At 37.2% G+C, this 24,441-nt stretch overlaps 1 protein-coding gene across 4 annotated transcripts in view; it reads right to left on the bottom strand.

Annotated features, from left to right (window-relative positions):
- The window catches only part of LOC110837428 (fanconi-associated nuclease 1), a 32,566-nt gene extending 8,135 nt beyond the window's left edge, over nt 1-24,431 (bottom strand). Inside the window, exons 1-12 of one of the 4 annotated variants that reach the window (XM_087343621.1) lie at nt 24,344-24,431; nt 23,696-23,867; nt 19,690-21,903; nt 18,991-19,189; nt 16,944-17,171; nt 16,233-16,364; nt 15,323-15,557; nt 12,709-12,905; nt 11,758-11,876; nt 7,508-7,803; nt 3,090-3,209; nt 253-364 (exon numbers count right to left, since the gene is read on the bottom strand). In XM_087343621.1, coding sequence (XP_087199747.1) covers nt 253-364; nt 3,090-3,209; nt 7,508-7,803; nt 11,758-11,876; nt 12,709-12,905; nt 15,323-15,557; nt 16,233-16,364; nt 16,944-17,171; nt 18,991-19,189; nt 19,690-21,682 — 3,631 coding nt within the window. In that variant the 5' untranslated portion in view covers nt 21,683-21,903; nt 23,696-23,867; nt 24,344-24,431. Of the gene's footprint in view, nt 1-252; nt 365-3,089; nt 3,210-7,507; nt 7,804-11,757; nt 11,877-12,708; nt 12,906-15,322; nt 15,558-16,232; nt 16,365-16,943; nt 17,172-18,990; nt 19,190-19,689; nt 21,904-23,695; nt 23,868-24,004; nt 24,317-24,343 lie in introns of those variants that run through there. The other 3 variants (XM_022079547.2, XM_022079540.2, XM_087343622.1) reach the window with 3 other exon arrangements.
- Between the last annotated feature and the right edge of the window lie 10 nt (nt 24,432-24,441).

Genomic DNA, 24,441 nt, shown 5'->3' with positions numbered 1-24,441 from the left:
AAACCCCAGGGATTCTGGACATCTTATTCAAGATTTGAGATCTTGAAAACAGTCCTTTTAATTCACTTCGTACTACTTCAAATTTTTTGTAATAAATCTGTATACTTTATAAAACACTGACACTGGTGATTTGGGACAAGCAGGACACATACTTGAATAAAACAACAGCTACGAAGGTTACAAGAAATCAAGGACATGTTTTGTTTATCACTATTTATAGGACTCAAAAAATGTGTTTAATGTTCTACTTACTTTCTATGTAACATACTTCTGCATTTGCATTGCACTTGGTAAGATAGTTAAGCCACATATTCTGGGCAACAGACAAACGATCACCTGGGCCCTTCACTTCCACAAATTTATACTGCAAACAGAAAGAGACATACTTCACAGAAACAATAGTCATGATATAAACAATAACATGAACCATCCTTCTACAAAGAAGTTGCACATGGCATATAAGACTATCTTCTCCTGTAATTACTTGTAGTTACAAAATAAAATTAAAAAATTTGACAAGAAAAACACTGTTATTTTCCATTTTAAAGAAAAATCAATTCAACAAGAGCTGAATATTTTAAAATATAATCTGTTATCATACTAACTATATGAACCATTCACTTTCCATGGCTGCCATGTACACTTTTCAACACAAAAAAATTCTCCTTACATAATTTATAAATGTTTATATTTTCCACTACACTGAGTTTCATGTACAGTAGGGCCCCGCTTTACGGCGATTCGCTAATACGGCGCTCAACAGCTGAGTCAGAGAAGTGCGTCCGGCGCCATTTTCTCGTCGCTGATTCAGTCTGTTTACAGCTTTTGTGCGCTCCGCGTCTCTCTGTATTTCTGGCAATTTTTCCGTTATTACAAACTGTATATTTATATAATATTTTTGTGTTACTACAGTGTAATTACAATGGCGTCTAAGGGTAGTAGCGATAAAAAGAGGAGTCGTAAGCCTCTTACTTTAAATGCCAAGTTAGATATAATTAAACTTCGTGAACAAGGCTTGTCTATGTCCGAGATAGGACGTAAGCTAGGCCTAGCTCGCCAAACTGTTAGTGCCATCGTGAACGCTAAGGAGAAAGTGTTACATGAAATTAAAAGTGCCACACCAATGAACTCTAAAGTCATAAGAAAAAGAGATAGCCTTATTGCGGACATGGAGAAACTTTTAGTTGTGTGGATTGAAGATCAAACCAGCCACAATGTGCCTTTAAGCCGAGGCATCATCCAGGGCAAGGCTTTAAGTCTCTTCAATTCTATGAAGGCTGGGAGAGGTGAGGAAGCTGCTGATGGGAAATTCGAAGCTAGCAGAGGATGGTTTCAAAGGTTTAAAGATAGAAGCCAACTTCATAACATTAAAGTGCAGGGTGAATCGGCTAGTGCAGAAACAGAAGCTGCAGAGAGGTATCCACATGAGCTAGCTACGATAATCGAAGTGGGTGGATACACCAAAGAACAGATTTTTAATGTAGATGAAACTGCATTATATTGGAAAAAGATGCCTTCCAGGACTTATATTGCCAAAGAAGAGAAGTCAATGCCTGGATTCAAAGCTGCAAAAGACAGGCTAACACTCTTGTTAGGGGCTAATGCAGCTGGTGATTGTAAGTTGAAGCCTATGCTCATTTATCACGCCGAGAATCCTAGGGCACTAAAGAATTATGCAAAAGCTAGCCTACCAGTTTACTATAAATCCAATGCCAAAGCATGGATGACTGGTAATCTTTTTACAACTTGGTTCACAGACTATTTTAAGCCTACAGTTGAAGCTTACTGCAAGGAAAAGAAGATTCCTTTCAAGATTTTACTTCTTTTTGATAATGCACCAGGACATCCTAGAGCTCTGATTGGCATGTATCCTGAGATACATGTTGTTTTCCTGCCTGCAAATACAACTTCATTACTGCAACCTATGGACCAAGGTGTAATTGTTAACTTTAAAATGTATTATATAAGGAGGACTTTCGCTAAGGCTATAAATGCCTTGGACAGTGATACATCAGCAGCATCAAAAGAAAATAAATTAAAAGCATTTTGGAAAGGTTTCACCATTCTAGATGGTATAAAAACTATTAGAGATGCATGGGATGAAGTTAAAGAAAGTACTCTTACAGGCGTTTGGAAGAAACTAATTCCAGAACTTATGGACAATTTTGAAGGGTTTTCAAATCCAGTGGAGGAAGTGACTTCAAATGTTGTGGAAATGGCAAGGGAGTTGGAGTTGGAAGTAGATCCTGAGGATGTGGCAGAATTGCTTAGGTCTCATGACCAGCCCTTATCTGATGAAGATCTTCTTCTGCTTGAAGAGCAAAGGAGGATTTTTCAAGAAGAGGAGTCTCATCCTGATGATAATTCTGATGTCCCGAGAGAAATGACAACCAAGGAATTGCAAGAATATATCAACCACATAGAAATTGGAATAGCAGGTTTTGAGAGAATAGACCCAAATTTCGATAGAAGTTCTAAAGTCAATGCTACTCTTCTAAATGGTATTGCATGCTATAAGGAAATTCTAAGGGAAAGGAAACTATATTCTATGAGGCAAAGCTCATTGCTCTCATACTTTAAGAAAGCACCAGCCCCATCTTCAACTGCAGAAATGTCAACTTCATCAGCAACACCAACCCCTGCAAGAGCTTCTGAACCATCACCAAAACGAATAAGATTCGTTGAAGAGTCAGATGATGAAGATGCGCCATCTCCTTCATCCTTCCTACTATAAGCATATCAATTTGCAAATTTATATTCACCAGTCACTATAAGCTGAGGACAATGTGTGTTCTACTGATATTCATTTAACTTTCATATCATTTTCTTAGACCTAGCGCTATTGTGCACTTACTATATGATAGTGTAACATCTTATTAGGCTTTCATATGCATTTGCAAGTGAAAAAAGGCAAAGATCCGCTTTACGGCGATTTTCGCTTTACGGCGGGGGTCTGGTCCCTAACCCGCCGTATAAGCGGTGCCCTACTGTATCTGACTAAAGTGGCTCATGAGTTATAAAACACAAAATATTTTGCTAATGAATAGAACGTGTTACGTAATTAAGAAAAAAAAATTAAATTATCTCACCTTAGAAGTGATTGGATTCCACACAAGGAGATCTGGGAAACCACTACGTACTCTGTAGCTTTTTACTAGTCTTTCTAGGATTTTGGACAATACTTGCATACCTATACAATTAATCAACTTCTGAAATAAAGAGCAAACATATTAGAATGGTAACATCCTCTGTCTACGACTATACAAAAACCTTGGTAAAAAATTTAAATTGTATCATATGTAGCATGTTGTTGGTCCTTGGCTTTACAACCCAGCTGTGGGTCTTTGCTGCTTCTATATTTGGAGGTTTCCTAGTCTTTGTAGTATGCATTTGTGAGTAGTGAGTGACCAGCACAATTTCTACTCAATCCTGATTTGACTGTCAGTGAATCAGGAGAGACCTGAGTAAATAATTGCCACTGAATTTTTGAAGTACATATATAAACTTATTCGGCAAGAACAGAGGAGGAAGAAAAACGAGACGCTGAAAAAAGTATTAAATATCAAAGTAAATTAGTAATGAAGAACCAAGGAAGACTGTTAATAGCGACACATTTTAACAACGACGAACATCAACAACATCATCTTGGACCTATGAACTATGAATGTATTCATTGTAAAGCGCTTCACTGGCTTGATGAACCGACTCAATGTTCCAGTAAATCGTTTTATGATTGTTGTGCACATGGAAAGGTTGTGCTTGATTCGTTGCCTGAATACCCTGATGAACTTAGAAAACTGCTTTCTCTATGACATTTTCGCAACAAATGTCATGTTTACAACAACATGATGGCATTCGCATCATTTCAAGCAAAGCTCATGGACTTCGGAATTAGTCGATCAGGGACTTATTGTTTTAAATCGCATGGCCAAATTTATTACCACATGAATGCGGCATCTTTTCCAAAAGATAATGAGAATGCAATCACACAAACACACAATCGGACGCGTTTATGGTGTAAGCCCTAGAGATCAAGAAACATTCCATCTACATGTTCTTTTGATGAATGTGAAAGGCGCAGAAAACTATGAGGACTTAAAGACTTACGACACTGTCACTTATCAAACATTCACAGAAGCCTGTTTAGCACGTGGACTGATCAAAGATGACGCTGAATGGAAACGTTGCATGCAAGAAGGTGCGATCTACCAAATGCCTTATCAGCTAAGTGTTTTGTTTGTTCAGATTCTAATCCATTGTCACCCATTGCACCCCGAAGAGCTTTTCAATGATTTCATCGATATAATGGCGCAAGACTTTAAAAAAACAAGATAAACGTTCGGACTCTGACGCACGTGACAAAGCTCATGCAAACATTAATGAATTGTTAATTATTGAAGGAAAAAGTTTGAAAGACTTTCCAACACTGCCTCAGGAAATTAAAAAATTACAGACAGTAAATAACAAAGAATTAACTGTTGAGGAACACATTGGACTTGGCGAAGAAATGTACAAATCATTGAACGAGAAACAAAAGGAAATCGTTGACATAATACTTAATCATATAGAAGGAAAAAAAACTGTCAAAAACCCATACTTCTACATTGATGGTCCAGGAGGATGCAGTAAAACTTACACATACAAGACATTGTACCATTTGTTAGTAGGACGACAAAAGAAAGTCACTACGATGGCTTATACAGGTATCGCAGCAAGTTTGTTGCCTAAAGGAAACACTGTCCACACAGTAGCCGGGCTACCCGTTCCTGTTTTGCCTCACTCTAACACGAACATTTCGATAACGGATAACAGAGGAAAAGAATTGATAGACACAGACGTATTTATTTGGGACGAAGCACCAATGGCACAACGGTATTGTATGGATATACTTGATAGAACTTTGTGAGACTTCACACGTTGTAACTTACCCTTCGGAGATAAAGTTATGTTGCTCAGTGGAGACTTTAGACAGATTTTACCTGTCTTACGTAATTAAAACAAAACATCAACACTGTATTCAACAATAAAATATTCGCCTTTATGGAAACATTTTAAGGTCACATCACTGTCTGCAAACATGCGTGCCACACCTCAAGCTATAAAATGGACTAAATTCTTACTTGACCTCGGCGAAGGACGCCTCAACGATCATGAGGACATGATAGAAGTGCCTGAAAACATGGTTTGTACGGACGATTTAGTCGAAAAGATTTGCGGAGATATCATAAGAAACAATGACATTGAAATGCTCAAAACTACCGCAATCCTTGCTGCAAGAAATTGTGACGTCGACGAAATAAATGAGAGAGTTGTTGACTTACTAGACGAAAAGCTTGAGCGAATCTACTCGAGCACTGATGGTGTCGAAGACTCGGACAAAGAAAAGTTCAGTGAAATGGTGACACCCGAATACTTGAACACTTTGTGACCACGATCATTGCCCCCCCCCCTCAATACTTTGCGACTACGTAAGAACGCTATTGTCATGTTGATACGTAACTTAAGCATTTGTGAAGGATTAGTTAACGGAACACGTTTATTAGTAGAGCAGATGACCAACAACCTCCTTCAATGTATGGTCATAACGGGAGATCATTCCAGGGAAATTGTTTTCATTCCATGTATAAAACTATACCGTGACAGCAAATATCTATTTACCATGTGGAGACGCTAATTCCCCGTAACGCTTGCCTTCGTAATCACTATCAACAAAGCTCAAGGCCAAACGTTCAAACGAATTGGCATTTATTTGGAACAGGATGCTTTCGCACATGGACAAATCTATGTCGCATTTTCATGTGCACCAAGCGACAATTGTATATTTGTTTATCTAAAAAAGGGACGAGAAAATAATCTCATTAAAAACGTTGTCTATAGATAAATATGGAATGAACAGAGTATGACAGACGGGAGAACAGAAGACAATAAAAGAAAAGAACGAAAGCAAAAACTTGAATTAAAAGTGAAACAGTTGAACATGTTGTTAAACGTTTAAAAGTTGAAGGGGGGAAAAAAACTCAGGAAGAGAATGAACAACCTATATGGAGAGTGAAGCAGAATGAAACGACTATTACACGTGAAATTGTACCAACTATCAAACATTTGAAACTGGAGAACGTCAATGGATCAGACTGCTTTTTGATTTCCTCACTAAACATATTGCATTCATCTACTACGTTTGTCGAAAGTCTTAAAGAAATTATATTCAATGAATACAACGGCAACAACAATTATGCACAATTTATCTCCGAGATTGCAAACGCATACAGACCATCAAAAGTACATGATTTTGGAAATAAATAGATTAACTCTAAATGGAGTATGCACATTTTAAATAATGAGAATGAGACAAAACAACCAATTAATGTAGGAAAAATATTGGAAATTGCAAAGTGCGGTCGAATTTGTAGACATTAACAGTACTGGAAACGACGGGCATTTTAAGGCATGGTGACGTTATAACGATGAATGGCTTATCTTCGACGATAATCACATTACAAAATCTAGAAAATTTATCGATAAATGTAAAAGTGTCACACTCTTATTATTTGAAAAGAACATAGAATAAAAAATGTTACGTCATTTGTTTACTCTGTATTGTTGTGTTGGTATATTGCCTTCAACAATCCCCTTCCGTTATTACTCATAGTATTTTAACAGACAATACGTCTTTATCGAATAATATATCGAAGATTGACAAGGGTGGAGTTGGACGTAGAAAGTTGACTGACAGTTGGCCTCTGAACAGCGACGTAAAGAAGTAGAATATCAGATAGAGACAGCGCTCCGGAAGGAGCGCGTTGCTCTAGTTATGAAAAATAAAGACGATGAAACTGGCAATGAACCAAAATAAACAACTGAAAAGCAATATATATATCTGCTAACATATTGCTGCAAATAATACACAAAATTTTAACACCAAAATGAATATTCTTCATGAACTACAGTTGTTGTTAAAGGTGTGTAAACACATTTGAACTCAGAATGGTGCAGTACATTAGGCTTTTTGGATTAGATCAACCTTTCTTGATAGATCTAACCCAAAAATTCAAAGACAAAATTGGTGTTCTGTGGTTCTAAATAACACTTTCCACCGAAATAGTAAAGAAAGTGATTGTTCCATATCCCAAGCAGCATTAAAATATTGACCTTTGGAAATCCAACAGGTTCAGGAACTTTCTGTAGATGAAAGCATTATTAAGAGCCGTAATGACTACTTATGTCAACTACATAGCATTTAGAGGATATTTCATATTCTCATGGCTATAAGTATAAAGATGGCTGTTTTATGGGATGCTACACTGGACAGTCTGGTAAATACTGACTGGCATTAAGCTCCTCTTAAACAATGGTCAATATCTACTGCATAGCATAACATTCCAGATAACAGTAATTTTCATACAGAATTTCTTACCTGAAACTTATGTTTCAACTAACCCAAACAACTATCATGATGATCAATACAATATAATAAATACTACAAGGTATTAGAACTTATTTAACTTACAACAATCTGTTCCAGATTCTGAAATCTTTGCCAGTTGACAATAGACTCTTTTCCTTCATGTTCTTTCAACATTCTCTCCACGTACTCGCTCACAAATTTCATATCACAATGACACAAACTTTCAAGCTTCTCGTCTACAGCTTCTTTCCTGTTTCTATAAAATTCTTCTGAATATAAGTCCAGAGGTACTTGCTGGTAAGAAGTTCGAAATACGTCTGGAACTGGGTGTTCATAAATAACATCCCAAAATATCAAACCAAAAAGACTGTTTATGACACTCCCTTCATCATGTATACCTGAAATGAAACACAGAAAAAGAAATTTATAAAGGAAACAAACTTAAACATTCAACTTGGGGTTTCCCATTTAACAGTCAAGCATTTCAGTGTCAAAAACCCACACTTTAGCACACCACCCATTACAACCTAAATAATACAGGGTAATTCTAAAAGGACTTTACAACTTTGAAAGTGTATAGAAATTTATTCAGAAGGCTTACAGAATCAGTTGAGGTATCATTTTGTAGCAAAACAAATCAAGTTTTACCTAAAATAGTCACTTTGGTTCTATGTGATTGCCATTGGTGATACGGCTGACGTCCCACCTGAAATCAATTTCTTGCCAAACACGATCCAGCATATCCAGTGTCACTTATGCAACTGCGGCAGGGATTCGAACTTTGAGCTCAGTGAGATTGGCAGGTAAGGGTGGAACATACACACGATCTTTAATGAAACCCCATAAGAAAAAATCGAGAGGAGTCAAATCTGGAGAACGAGGTCCAAACAAAATTCTTGTGCCAAGAGTAAATTGTAGGTCTACTGGGAGGATCCTTGCCATACTGAGTGCGAAAATTCCGTTGAACTATTGTCGCAGATTTCGTTTCTTCAAACCACAGCACACAGCGAGTGCGCTCCATATCTGTGAAAGTAGTCATTTTAAAATGCACTGCCGCTTGCGCTCGCGGTGACGGAATTCGGTATTACAGCACAACGTGAGTCAAACTTGATTTGTTTTGCTACAAAATGACACCTCAACTGATTCTGTAAGCTTTCTGATTAAATTTCTATACACTTTCGAAGTTGTAAAGTCCTTTTAGAATCACCCTGTATAGAGAAAGATGGTATGAGGAATGAAGGTTCATTTATATAACTTTACATTACAAAATGCCTAGTGGATATTTTTCATTCTCTCTGCCTCCCTCAGATTTACGTCCTCTAGCACTGTAATTGCTCTACACAACATCATCAGACAGTTGTGCAGCTGTGTGTTGGCGATGTATTGACTTTACAGTTAATCTTTTGGCCTTACACTTGTGTTTTTATGGGTTCCATAAAAGAAAAGTCTTGGAAGCCAAAAGACTACTAGCACAGCCTTTACAGCAGAATATTCAGATAACAAAAAGGAGTGTAGGTACATCAAAGGTAAAGCAGAAGTGTCTTCAATTTTCATAATACCTATAATCATAGTATTCATTATACCAGTTGGAATCTTTAATTTTATCATATGCAACAGACTAAACAAAAATGCAGAGGGGGATATTATTTTATCTGCTGCAATGTGCTCTCTGACTAAAGAGAGAGCAACCATTTTTCAACAATCCTGGTAATTCATGAAAAACACAGAGTGAGATAATCAACCAGTGAAGGTTGCTATATATGACACCATAACCTGAAATTCTATGAAAGGTGTAACATTTCTTTCACTTTCTCAAAGAAAACATGTGGAGCAAAATAAATATTTATGTGCTCTATGTGGAGTTCTCTTGTATCCTGTAGGTTCCACACCATTGCAGTCTGATAACATTAGTGTCAAATGTTCATATCTTTTCCCAGAATTTGCAAAATACAATTTCTTCCTAGACAGTGCATAAGCCACCCAAGATTTTTAAGTCCTGACATTTAATCACAGCCTGCTGTGAAATATCTGGTAGTGTGTGTGTTAAAATAAGACATTAAGCACACAGCAGAGTACCAATTAACCAACCTAAATGAGACTGAAGGATGGATGGATAATCAAAAATTTTGAATAATAAAAAAGTCTGAGGTCAAATATCTACTCAATTTATAATATTATTAAATTATGAATAAAATATAACATGCCATCAAATAAAAAATCTCACAAACAAAATCGGTATTTAACATAATGTAAATATGTAAATGAAAGTTTTTTAAAGAAATTAGTAATGGGTAATTCCTTATGACCCTCCTTCCTTTACTTTGTGGTTAGCTCATGCCAATGCCTGAACAACAGTATGTCTGTAACAGTCACCTCCATTTGTAAGCAATTGCGGTCTCAATAGAATTCAATCCGTCACTATGAATTACTTACTGCATGTCAGATAACCGACAGTCAGATAATCAGGACTCTACTGTATCAGAAAGTAAAGTATATCTTTTACAACAGTATACATGAACAGCAGTATGAAATTAACATTGCAAAAACATATACAGTGAAACCTCTATCCATCGTTCCCGGAACTATCGTTTTCCCGGATGCATCGTCCGTTTTGTTCGGTCCCGAATACATCCCATAAAAAATAATGTTACATTTTCCCGCTTCTATCGTTCCTCGAACTATCGTTTTATCGCATCGATCGTTCAAAAATCTTAGTCCCGGCCCACAATTTTCCCGCAATGATCGTTTCTGAGAATTTAAAATGCTGGGTTTTGAGATAAATTAATACCGAAAGACGCACAATGTTTTTGGAATACACAGTAGTGGTAACCTGTTATGTCGCCCAACCAGCACATTCTTTTGGAATGAGGGTCAGCGGTGCAGGGGTGATAGTTGGAGTGAATGGCATTGTCAGAAATTTTACGATTTTAATTAGGGTGCACTCATATTTCGTTCCACCGATGCCAGATGGCATGTGCAGTGTGAATTTCTTCACAAATGCTTTTATTACAAGTACAAAGGAAAGGCTGGCGGCACTTTTCATTCTTCTGGTTCATCTTGTTTCCAGCGGTTCTGGGTCTTCTACAGCTACGTTTCGTTGAGTTCGGCAGTAATAGTATTTCCATTCTTCCTGTTATTGTCCGCAAAGGGGGTTGGAGTGGTGAGGAAGACGAAGACGACGAATGCGAGCCCGAAGCTTTGCCGAGTTTTGCCGAAGCACACGCTGCATTGGCGAAAGTGAAGTCGTACTTTTATGCGCTTAATATTAGTGAACGTGACGAGGAAAACATTTTGAACGTGGAAAGTGCTCTGTTTGGTCTAAAACGTAAAGTTTCGACAAACCAGTTGTCCATTAAAGACTTTTTTGGTAAAAAGAAGTAACTTTGAAAGAGAAACATTGTTTTTTTTTTAAATTTTTAATGCTTTCCCGCATCTATCGTTTTCCCGCATTCATCGTTTTTATTTCCCACCCCCGCCGAAAACGATGCATCGAGGTTTCACTGTAATAAGCTATTAGTGGAAACTGCATATACAGATTATGTCAGAAGTTAAAAAATGTGTTTTCTCATACAAATGTCTCATATTTTTTACTACTCATGCACAATCACAAATTATTTTAAAATTATTATAATTTACAGTGAAATCCCAAACACAGGTTTCCTGATCTAAGGTTTTCCTGCATTTTGCATTCATTGTTTGTGATTCCAGCCATACCTTTATATAATACCCTGTCTGCCCTGATTTAGCGCACAATTTGTCATCTCCAACAAGTCTGAATACTTGAAGTCTCTTCACATCTTGCTATCACTGAAGTCACTTCCTACCTGCTACACCTACTTGATGAAGCCACATGGCCTTATGAGGCATTATATTGTGAGTCAACCGTGGAGATGACAGAATGTGCTTGTGAACTGATTGTAAACTTCCATGTGAGAACTTTACTGTCAGTTGTTGAAAAGGTATGTTTTGTGAACCTACTGTAATTTACATCAGACATATTCGATAAAGCAGTCATCAAGAAATAATACACTCGTTATGTACACACGCATCCCTTTTTGTTTTGTTTTTTGTTTTTCTTGTACTTTATTTAATTTGTTCTAACATAGTTATCTCATGCAAGTCATGCAATTTGTTTCATTCTCAATTTAAGATACATAATGACTGTTGTCCAAGCAAATTGTAAATAGGGGTTTCATTGTATATAGCCTATAGTAATAAAATGTGGAATGGGGTTTAGAAACTTCAAACTCCAATTCAAGGTTACTTAAGTTATTTTACAAATTTTAATAAACTGCTGAGGTTATATATCATCATCAACAGAAGCCCAGATTGACTGGTAAGCATTTAATTACCTTCTGTATAACCTTTAGACTTGTAGTAGAAAATGGCATATTCTTCTATGGAGGAGTATGTGGTTTCTTGTTTATATACATCCTCCTGGACATACACACGCTTTCGCCCAGGACCATTTCTGAAAAGTAGATACATACAAAAATTAATACAACCTTCCTTAGCTATCAGTTGTGTCAGTTGGCTGCTTGCACGCAAACAAGCATTTGACTCCACCCACTAGTCCCCAACTGGCTGGCTCATGTTCAGCTTTGAACATGGGCTCCAGGTAGGTACACATGTGGGATGGCCTGAACACAGTTACATCATAGCTCTGGTGGAGGGGACAGATATTACCTCCTGTTCAATGGGTACCAGGGGTCCTATCCCCAGGGGTAAAGCATGGCCAGGCATGACACTCACCACTCACCCCATCTAATGCTGAGGCTGAGAATGTGTAAGTGCTATACCTCCTCTATCCCCCCCCCTCCAAGCACCTACAAGGTACGTCGTGGGATAGCTCTTTTCTTAGTGGCAGACATTTGTTTATGGGTCAAGGTAATACTTCTGCATCAAACATCAAAATTGCAACTCAGATTCAAACAGCTATGTTGACAAACAAGTTCTATAATGAGCAAAAGTAAAAAAATTCTGATCTACCACATATTATGCAACATCTAAGCAGAGCCCAAGACAACTAGGGATAATAATAAAGCTGTTATTTGTAGAAAATGTTCTTGTGTCAAAAGAAATTTTAAGAAATAGCTCACCTACATTACTTTATTTATGTTTAAAGGCCACAAAACTGAACTAATAAAATAATATACTACCCTTTGGCATCACATTTGGTGAGAGGGGGGGGATGGTCATTAGGAAACTGGTTAAAATCTATCTCCCACAACCCCACAGTTTCATTTATAACAAAGGGTAGCATTCATCTCTGGTAATGATAACATGTGCTTGGTTCCACTTACCCTTGCATTGACTTTGCCTTTATTGTTACATTTGGTGGAATCTCCAGTGGTTTCTTTATATTCTCATTAAGCTTCTGTTTCAAGTCTTTACCAAGTCCTTTGCTGAGCATCAACACAGTACCACGACAAGAAAGCATATGCTGGTCAACCTCACTCAAGTGATTATCTTTCATTGCTTTAATTACTACTTTGGCTGCCTGCAAAATAAATGTAAAATTGCAACCAAAAACATCACTAGGTGACGATGTATGACTGGAGAATCTCCATTTCAAAGACTCTGAATCATGTAATATTCTGTTTTATTACCTCATGATACTGCCCATTACCCGAGCATGTCATTTGATTAATGCAGTACACTGCCTCTTAGTTGCATCATTCATAATAAGCCTGTGGTTGTGTTGCACACATATATATCATTAATAAACATCATTTTGCTGTTGTCCTACTTTAGTAGCTTCTCACAGATTAGGCATACCATTTAGATCTGATGGACATGCTTCCTGTCTTAACAGAATATACAGAGTGATTCAAAAGGTTAGGACCAAACTGAAGGAGCGAATAGACAGAGAACAACTTTTGAATAGGAATCCATGTCCTCCGAAGTTATCCTGAGTCAGTCGAGGCCATTGAAGGTAGGGAAGTCTGATAACATACTGCTAAAATAATTTGGTTTGTAAGATTGCTAATGTAATCCTTGTACATTAATAAAAAACAAAATTAAGCTAGTAGGAGGTTAGCAAAGTACGATTATTTCAGCAGTATGTTATCAGACTACCCCACCTTCAATGGCCTCGACTGACTCAAGATAACTTCGGAGGACATGGATTCCTAATCGAAAGTTGTTCTCCCTGAGTCACTCTATACACTCCTTCAGTTTGGCCCTAACCTTTTGAATTACCCTGTATACATATGAACTGTGGCGGCTAGTGAGTCTGAGCAGTGGTAGTGTTGCGCAAGGTGGAAAAATCAGAATAGTTTTTCAACACATAACAATATAAATAAATGAAAATTAAATTTACATCAGGAGAAAACCCATACGTGCTTGACAATGTTTTAACTATTTGTAAGTCTGGAAGAGGGCGGCCATGATTTTTTACATCACTTTTTCACTCAAAGACAATTTAGAAAAAGTAATTTGCTGTAACTACGATACACTTCCTTTGCTCATTATCATTATCAGAACAAAAAATAGTCAGCACACAGAATTATTGAACACTCATTAACAATAAACATGACACACATGATGATACCGCGCTTTCTACTTTTGACCGGCTAGCAGCGCTGAAATCCTTGCAGCCGAATGATAGCCCCATTCTGCTTTGCACTCCTCGCCCATGGACTTATTGTCAGTTCAGCCGATCAGTGGATAATTACAATATAACAGGCAGTATTAAAATAATGATATAGAGGAAATAAAGTGTTACAAATTATATAAATACAAAAAAATAATTTTTCAATTTTTTAAAAATTATAGGCGGTGCTGCAGCTCTGCAGCTCCTATGGACGGGCCGCCACTGCATATGAAAGAAATACTGCTGGGTCTGTCACCCTTGCTGTTCTGTTACAGTTGCTTACAATTTATGTTTTGTGGTATTCTTAAAAGCAGTGATAGACAGTCCCACTTCATGCTCCACACAATTATAAACTGTTCACATACACTCTCTGCAAGCCAAAAAACATGTAAGAACATAAATTTGTTGCCCTTTCTTGGACAATGTTGGTTATGCCTTAATTTATGGTACAATATATTTTGGAAGCTACAGTGTCTGGTCTTCCTTTTATAAGTGTCAGATTTCTCACCAAGATACGTCAGAAATCTCAATGGGAATACTTGACACCACAAAATGACAAACAAAACAACTAACATGGAGCAGTTTTAATGTCCACTTCAAAGTGTTTTGACTAATTAGCTATTTGCTATCTAATCACTTTTCTCAACATTACCCATGTGAGTGTTGTAGAAATGGACAATGGCTGACATCACTGCATTCCTGCATTCATTACAAAAGTTTCCTTATGTTGATAATTAGTGACCATTAGTCAGAAAGTCCACTTCTCCTCTGTCCTTCCATACTACTGCAGTCGAGTTTCTCTGGTTCTAGCTCACATGTCACCCCACTTCAGTTTCAGTGTTTTATGTTCAAAGTCACATGCACGGCCCCAGGGTTCAGTCAGACAGTACAACAACATGATGAACATTTTGCATTAATTATAAAGCAACAAAGCTTTAAATAAGAAATATTTAGTAAATGGGCACTTTCCATTAAACTGACAACACACTATCAACTTTAGAGTTGCATAACATCAAATTACATGAGGAGATGATCATGAAAAGTGAGGAAGGATTTGGAAGGTGGTCACCGCCTAAGGAAAATCATGGAAAACTTCAGTCAGTACAGTAGCCAAAATTAGACTCAAACTAGGTCCCTTCAAAAAACTAATCTAGAGTATTATCACTACACCAATGTGCTTGGAAAACTTACATTTGCTATGCTATATTTTTCATTTAAAATGTTCCCATTAAACTAGCATTTTTCTTCTTTTAAAGGCTGATGGACCATGAAGAACACTGATCTGTTACAGTTTAAAATTAAGGACTCTGTATTCTACATACCTGTTCACAATTCTTAAGATGTACTTGTAGAAGCAAAGCCAACTGCTCATACCACTTGCCTCGATACTGAGGTAGGTATATATGCTGAGAAAGTAGTTCTTGTAGTATGATCACACCGTTAGGCATGTGATCTTTGTGCTTTTTAAAAGCGCCAATGGCCTTGGTCATAGCATAGGCATATGTTGATCCAGCAGTGTATCTTCTCATGAAGAGTGGCAAAGTTTTGGCATAATCACTATACAAGATCAATAAAAGCTGCAACAACTTCATTATAATAAAAGACTGCTTATGGTGATGGTATACACATGTATAAAACAAATATTTCTTCCAAGACAAGATGTGTTTTGAGGATAACAAACATTATGATATACACCACCATCACAACAATAACAACAACTACTTCATTGAATGGAGTTCCTTCTCAAAAACTGACAGTTATTCAGCTGGTCAATAACTTCAACCTTTTATTACAGTCAAAAATGTGTTCTAATTGATTTCCGCTTCCAAAGAAAAATGTAAAATTGTGTGCTGGCCACCCCTGTCCAATCTCATCTCCTGTAGTCCCATAAATCTAGATTACACTTTCTTAACTGTCTTGCTACCAATTTCAATAAACCTACCCTATAGGGAATCTTCCATGTTCCAATTTCTGACTCCCATCTCCTTTCCATTTTACTCAGGTCAATCCTAAGTATCTGCCTCAAACTCAGGCCCGCTGTGACATTTCATAACACTACACTTGCTCTTTTAAGTGATATGTTATTAGCAACCATATTCAACACCCCATCTAGTAAACCACCCCTTGTCAGCAGTCTGTTGAGTACGTACATGTACGCCCCCCCACACACGCACATACACGCGTGCGCGCACACACACACATACACACACACACAAATGAGAAAAAACTCACTTTTGTGCAGAATCCTCTATCACTGTTTTGAAATGTTCTCGAGCTTGCTGCCCATAGTTAAGAGCTTCATCCCAACTTTTATCAGCAACAGCTTTCATCAAACCAGTCAATAACTCACCTGCTTCCTGAAATCTGTAAAGTAAACAGTATAAAAAAACTCACTAATCAGAACTAAAAACAAGTACCAACTTTAAAACAGACATAATGACATGATATAGTATTAGTTAATTAGAATCTTCATATAAACCACAGACAAATAAGCAGCAGCGAGTTCATCAGAAATACTTGTAATCACGAACACAGTGTCATTACACAGAGTACCACAATCTAAAAGGTTCACTTTAGCCAGAAAGTATTTACTTTGAGCATTTGAAAACTTTTAGTACAAATTTTTTAAATATGACAAAGCAAAAGGACACTCGCAACCATTTTGAAGATGAAACCTAGAAAGTGGTCTTCTCAACAGCATCATTGTCTGTATTTGTTTTGGTCACCTGCGCAATACTGTGCCTTTCTATAGCAAACACTACTGAAAGCCAATAAAAACTTCTCAGGCTATCAGCCGCATCAAGTGGTTAACCACTTGATGCGGCTGATAGCCCGAGAAGATTTTATTGTACATAGTTGCCGTGAAAGCTCAAGATCATACATTACTGAAAGCCTTTTATAGAAGGTTACGAAAATTTAACATTTAGTCAATAATATGCATACCTAATCAAATCATTTCTAGCAGTAAAAATTGGTATGGTTTTATGAATTATGTAAGTAGGAAATTCTACTGTTCTTGTCTTAACACAATTCATCAAGAGAAGTTGCTTTGAGCACTGTCGATCTTCCTCATCATACTGATGAGGTAGCGAGAACAGAAGCATAATACGGAAGAATCCCTCCCTGTCCCTTGTACACAGTTTGATACAGTGGCCTAGTGCTTCCCTCAACCTGAAAAAAACAATGGCATGTAAGTATAAACAGAGGTAGAATAAAGAGATGAACAACAATAACAAACAGTAACCACAATTACTGTTTTTGCTTTGCAATGACAGACGGTCCAGCGGAACTAATCCATGCAGGTGGTAGAACACTGCACTCAGAGATATATAAGCAGGAAGTAATACCACAGCAGAGGAAGGAATCAATCGTTGTCCCTATCTACAAAACTGGAGATAACTGAGTCCAGTAACTTCCTAGGTATCTCTCTTCTGTCAACGTCATACAATATTTTATCAAATATTCTTCTGGCACGGTTAACATCATTTATGAATGAAATTATCAGGGATGATCAATGTGGATTCCACCGTAACAGGTCAACTATTGACCAGACCTTTGCAAATAATAGAGAAAAAGCGGGAGCATAATGGGTCAGTACACCAACTATTTGTGGACTTTAGGAAGGCGTATGACTCAGAAGGGAGATAATGTATGGCATTTTGATTGAGTTTGGAACACCAAAGAAATTTATGTTAATTGGGTATCTAGTAGAGTTCATATAGGTAACCTTCTGTCAGATCCCTTCCCAGAGCACAATGGCCTATAACAGGGGGATGCTTTATCCCCAGTACTTTCTAATTTTGCTCTAGAGCATGTCATCAGGAAAACCAGAGGGAATCAGGATGGGCACAAATTGAATTTTCTGCACCAAGTGCTTACTTATGCTGCTGATATCAATTTGCTGGGGGATAAGTGTGGGTATTATAACCAAGAATGCAGAAACTCTCCTACAGGCTAGTAAGGAAATAGGCCTAGAACTAAATTTATACAAAACTAAATACATGGGCGTAATATGGGATCAACAATGGCAGAACATAATTATAAGTAACACATCATTTGAAAATGTTTCAAAATGTAAGTATCTAGGAACAACAATAACAAATAGAAATAAGGTCCATAATGAAATTAAGAGCAGAATACATTCAGCGAATGATCGTTTTTATTCAGTTCACTATATAAAACACTGAAGAACAGGATATATAAAACAATAATTTTGCCTGTTGTCTAGTATGGTTGTGAAACATGGTCTCTTACCTTGAAGGAAGAACATAGATTCAAGTGTTTGAAAACAAGGTGCTCAGGAAGCTATATGAACCTAGGAGGGATAAAATAAATGGGGAATTTAGAATATTACATAAAGAGGAGCTGCATGAATTGCAAGGGTCACCTAGCATCGTGAGGATAGTGAAATCTAGGAGGCTCCCTTGGGCCGGACGTGTATCACGCAAGGGGTTGGTAATGGGTGCATACAGAATTTTGGTGGGAAATCCTTCTGGAAAACAACCAATGGGCAGACCAAGAAGGAGACAGGAGGATAATATCAAGATGGATCTTAGGGAGGTGGGCTGTGAGGATGGCAAATGGATGGAGTTGGCTCAGGATCACGGCCAGTGGCAAGTTCTGCTACAAGAAAGTTATTTAATAACAGACAATGAAAAGCCATTAAATGGTTGGGGGAAGGAGAGAAAAGAGGAAGCTACAATTGGTGGTTATGTTTACTACTGGGATGCGCATAAACAAAGAAATGTTAACAAATACTGAGACAGGTGACACATATCATAAACAGTAAATCCAGAGAACAAATCATTAAACACCTTGAGTCTAATTTTAGGTATTATTCTAGAAAAAGTATAGAATGATAGTTGGCAAGACATGCTGTTACAAAAATCCATAAGAATTATTAAAGACTTGGTACACACAATTTTGCTTCACTGATTTTGTAACTTATGTTCTCAACTGATGCTTAGCAGTTGGGTACACAACTGTATACCTGCTTTTAATAAGAGATGCAGAGTCACTCCCTTGAATTCCACTTATGGTATGTTGAGTTCTCCCATATTGTAACAGAGCTTGTATCATTTCTGGCTTCGGTCGTGTAGCTGACGAAATTCGGAAAGTCCGGCATAATGATCTTAGTTCTGGAACTTTCAGCAAATTCAGAAGAACTTCTAACTGTTCAGAACTATAATCTGCAATTATTTTAAATACAGAAAGAGCATCAGCAAATATAACACATATCACAGGCTATACATTACATTTATTGATCAGTTTGTACAAAAGAAACAAAGTAAAAGTCCTCTATTTGATACTAATGTACTCTCAACAATCAGTTTCTGAGAAACAAATGAATCGGTAGAGACGAAACAAATCCTATATAGTATATAAATTAAAAATTTGACAGCATTTATTAACACACATTCATTACACCCAAGGTATACCTTAGCACTATACTCAGGTGAGTAGTCACATTCACAGTCCATCAGATTGGGACCAAGTGAGCCCCATAGCCAGACTGGATTGGTGGATAAAAGAAAAATATCTGTTCCCTGCTGAAAATTGAATCCTACCTGTCCAGCTTGTTATGTCAGCAAGTAAGCTATTCTGGCTCACTTTAAATTACACATAAAGAACTGGAAGGAATCACAGGTATTAGAACTCTGTGGACCTTGGATGGAGACATTATACATACCTGATGTTACAAAGCCAGATACTTCAAGTTCAATGAAAGCTGCAGGCACATTAATATGATCATATTTTATATCAGACACACGGTGCCAGGTATATTTTCTGCTCAGCATTCTCACATAAAGTTCCTTCACTTGGTTCTCTAACTTCCAAAAGTTGGTTACCGTCATAACTTCCTCCTCACTAAGAAGTGTTAACAAGTCTCTGTCTTTCAAAACTTCAGCTACTATACTCTCAAAATAGCCAACGTATTCATTTGAGTAGAATTCAGATACCGAGCCCTGATTTTCTGGATCTGTTGCTGCAACACATCTTGACTTTGCCTCAGTACTGCAGTTGTCAAATTTCAGTGATTTACATGCCTTAGGTTTATTTGGAGATACAGCTCTGTACCTCAGGTTACATAGTGACCGGTTCTTTTTCATATATTTTATGGGTGAACTGTTGCACAGTCTCTTTGTTGGTGATTTTTTTGGTAGAGATTTCTGCGCACTCATCAGTATCTCAAAACTGTTACGCTTCACCACACAGAATTTACTGGGATGCTGAGAGAGTTCATGTGATAATTTAACACTTTGTGACTGAGGATGAGTTATCTGTAGCTCACCGATGGTTTTAGCACGTTTCATACATTTGTTTCCTAAAGAATTAGACAGAAATGTAGGGCTCTGTGCATGTACAGTAGCTGTACTCCCTGAAGAAGTAACTGAACCACCACACAGAGATCCAGATACTCTGGATTTATGGACATCAGATACATTATTGCTTCTGGCAGTGTGATCTGATGTTTCCTTTTCCTTGAAATCTGGTGATCCACAAGTTCCTTTACCTTTACTCTCAACACGTGAACATACTGAAATGTGTACGCTCTGTTCTTGTTCATGCGCATGTGTAGTAGATAAGCTTTCTTTACAAGCAACAGAGTTACCAGCAGAAGAGCTTTGCCTAATTTCAGACACTACATCTGGATTATGTACTAACACATTCTTATTTTTGGAAACCAATTTTGTTTTCTTTCCTTTGTCTGATGAGAGGCTGCAAGCATCATTTTGTTTTCTCTCAGTATCAGAGAACAGTAATGAAACATAATAATGTAGTTTATTCACATCAAGTTCCAATTCTGTACCTGATGAAGGCGGTGCTTTATGGTCTGTTGCCTTTCCTCCATCTACAGAACTATGCATATTCTCAGACAGGACTGAAACTTGTTTGTCTGATACCGAAGTCAAGGGAACTCCACTACGCTTTGAAAAACAACATTCTACAGACTCTTCTCTCAGATGCAATGGGCTATCATTCCCCTTCTTCATATGCAAGCCATTATTCTCTGAAGCTTTAATTAATTCATTGTCCTTCCTCACATTTGTCTTTCCTATACTCATTTTAGATGGTGAAACTAGAGTGTGTTCCAAGGGCAATCCACACTGCCTTATTACATTTGAATCTATTCTTGGAGGCATTCTAGCTTTATTTGGAATTTTATTTTGTGAGGTCTTTGACCTTGGCAATAAAATTTTATGATCTGAAGACAATGCAGGTTGATCTCCCACATCTGACTGCTTCCTTGATAATGGAACAATTTTAATTGATTTCCTCTCTATTGGAACTTTTGGGGATACAGTGGATAATCCAGACACCATGCCTGAAGTAGTTGTGGGCATTGACAGATTGAGTACTCTGGTAACAGAATCCCTTGTGCATGAATATTCATTAGATTTTGCACAACGCTTCTTGTCACGTTTTAGCTGTAACATTCTCACTTCATTTTTTATCCTTTGTGCATCACTCAGTGATATTCTAGGAGGTGTGCTTATTTGACTAATAACCTTTATGGTATTATCCACAGTTGATTCTCCATCCTGAAACACTGAAATGTTTCCTCTTTGTATTCCATCAACAGATAAGTTCTGATTCTTTATTTCATCTATTATTATAATGTCTTTTTCATTCTCCTGTGAACCGGCATATGAGGAAGATGGTGTTTGAAAAGAAGTCATTCTGGGATTTTTGTGTAAACTGAAAGGCACAATAAATTCACCTCACATATCAGATGTTCTTTCCTTTTCAGTTCTTTGTATACGAAGAGATCACTGTTCCTTCATTCAAACAAAGTCTAATATTTGTCATCTGTTACTCTGCTTCTTAGATGTCCTCTTCTACAAAAATGGTTGCTTCATCATCAAGTTACTGCTGAAAGAATTTTTCTTTCCTCTTCCATCTGAAACAATAAGACCATTAATAAAGGACGTGTAACATGGGCAAGTCATAATCATTCATGGTATCATCTATCATTCAATGCCAACTTAATTTCTGTACGCCACACTCTAAAATTATATTCAACACTCATGGCGAAATACTTCTTACGCAACAACTGCCACCACTGCTCCTGCAGCTGACAACCACCATCACTCTTCCCTATAGCACTTGCTGTATATCTATACTGTCAAAGATGCTCCAATCAAGCTAAGTATCTCACCAAAGGCTTATAATGCCCAAGTAAATGTAATAAGAATTAAGCAAACAAAGAAACCACTTGGTGTGCATTTTTTTACTGGTACCATGATCTCACTCAGTCTTCATGGTATGAACAAATACATGTTATTTGTTCCCTTTAAAGCCCAGTGGTAACTATGTACCACCTACTTCAACAATACATAACTCTGCATTTTGACCACAGTGTATAAGTGGGTTTTGTATGATTCACACTGTAAACTGTTTTATTTCCCTAAATGGCAATAACCAACCAATCTTTGTAATGAATAATTGTTGTGCTTTCTTTGCAGCAGAAAGTGAACCTTTAAATATTATTTAGTTGAGCTTTGGTTTCAAAGGGTTAAAGAATAAATCTGAAAGCTGTTTACCTTATGGTATATTAAAGTTTCCCAAAAAGATGTATAACACATTCAGTGAATGAAATAAAGAAATTTTAACAAACTAAATCATTACATACTTAAATAATGGCACGTACTGAATTAGCAAATCTAGCATAGGTGTTCAAAATGACCATAGCTTTGTGGCACAGCTGACAACAATGAGCAACTGACTGACAAATGGCCACCAAAGTTGCTGCTGTGTATACAACTTTTTGGGACACCTTCTATAAGCCTGCCTCTTAGCAAATAACATGGACCCCCATCACCTGTTACAATTGTCAGCTTTAATCTTGTAGAAGATGGCTATCTTCTGGGTTGTTGAGCCATGTAGTCTGGTAGAAGTTTACTGATGTTTCAGAGGTTCCTGCTGCCTCCAGTATCACCCTGATGATGGAGGCAGCAAGGACATCTGAAACGTCAGTAAACTTCTACCAGATTAAACGTTGCAACAACCCAGAAGACAGCCATCTTCAGACTCACCACTGTGAAAACCTCAAATCCTACAATTTAATCCTGTATTAAGCAGAATGGGAAAATCTGGAAGGAAAATGCCTCAACTAGTTTTCAATATATTGTTGGAACAGTGTCATTCACACCTCAAAGATTAACAATCACTGCTGTAATAAGAACTCCAGACAGAAACAGAAGAACTGTAACTTTATTAAAATTAGTACTATATCAATACTCCACTGTTACCATGAAGTCAATAAACTTAGCAGTTCTATTAAGAAACTTCCGAAGCTAACCATACAGAAAATATAATAACTCACAAACTGTATTTCCTGGAGTTCCACTGACACACACTTCAATACTGGATTCTATTGCAGATATCAGCATTGTAATTTTACTAACTGAAAGCTTATCTTCTTCAGATAACCTTTATCAGTTCTGGTCCAACACTAAGAATTCCAAATGTTTTCAAATTATGAAATAATTGGGTAGCAAATACAAAGATTACTGTCTTCTGGGTTGTTGCACCATGTACCCAGAAGACTAATCTTCACACTCACTGCCATGAAAACCTAAAATCCTAATTACAATACATTCACTTACATAATAAATATCACAAAGAAAAGTGCTGCAGTATATATGAAACTGACTATTTGGTATTACTGCCAATATTTGTAAAAAAATTACCTTTCAATGTCTGGTTTGTTACAAAGAAGTTCTTCCATTTTAATTTCCAAGCTTCTTGTTCTTGAACCACACACAACCTCTCCTTTTCTGTTTACTTCTTTCAGCACTCTTGCTGTGGGTGTTGGAGAGGGGGTTAAAAATCCTTCGGATTCAGCGAGCAAATCAGACTAACCTAAAATCACAATAAAGAAAGGGTAAACCATCTTCAATAATTACCTTATACGGTGTATGAACTGTATTATACACTTAAAACTATAAATTCAAACAATTATTGTAAAGGTTGTTTCAGTAACAAGTCTCCTGACTTACGTCATATGTGCGTATAGATAACAGCCTTAAATGACGCCTCCACCACTTTCCAAAGAACAGATCAGGAAAAATACCCGAAGCTTGACAGAACAAGCAGTTCAATTAGGGGCAATGAGGAAACATAAACCAAGTAAACAACCAATTACGTATTACCGTACTCCCTTTTTAGACAATAACGAACATTTAATTTCACTATTTACTCAACAACGCAAATAACCTGGTCAGTACCAACAGTAAGATGCAAATATACCACCACCAACAAAATACACCTGTATCCAGACAAAGTTATAAAAATATTTCCGCTGTGACATTTCAGTGAGACGCCGTCAGTCAACGTACCTAAACTGACCAATACCTCAGTCGGAACTTCCTACTTTAATTTTATGAGGGGAAGAGGTCAGACTAAAGCTATGTCTACACTCGTGCGCTTTTACGTT

Source organism: Zootermopsis nevadensis, unplaced genomic scaffold, assembly GCF_977971745.1.
Source record: "Zootermopsis nevadensis isolate Lab colony 2312 unplaced genomic scaffold, Znev_1.0 Znev_ptg000006l, whole genome shotgun sequence".
NCBI lineage: Eukaryota > Metazoa > Arthropoda > Insecta > Blattodea > Termopsidae > Zootermopsis > Zootermopsis nevadensis.
The sequence above is the reverse complement of the archived record's forward strand: the minus strand, read 5'-3'. Positions and strand labels throughout refer to the sequence as shown.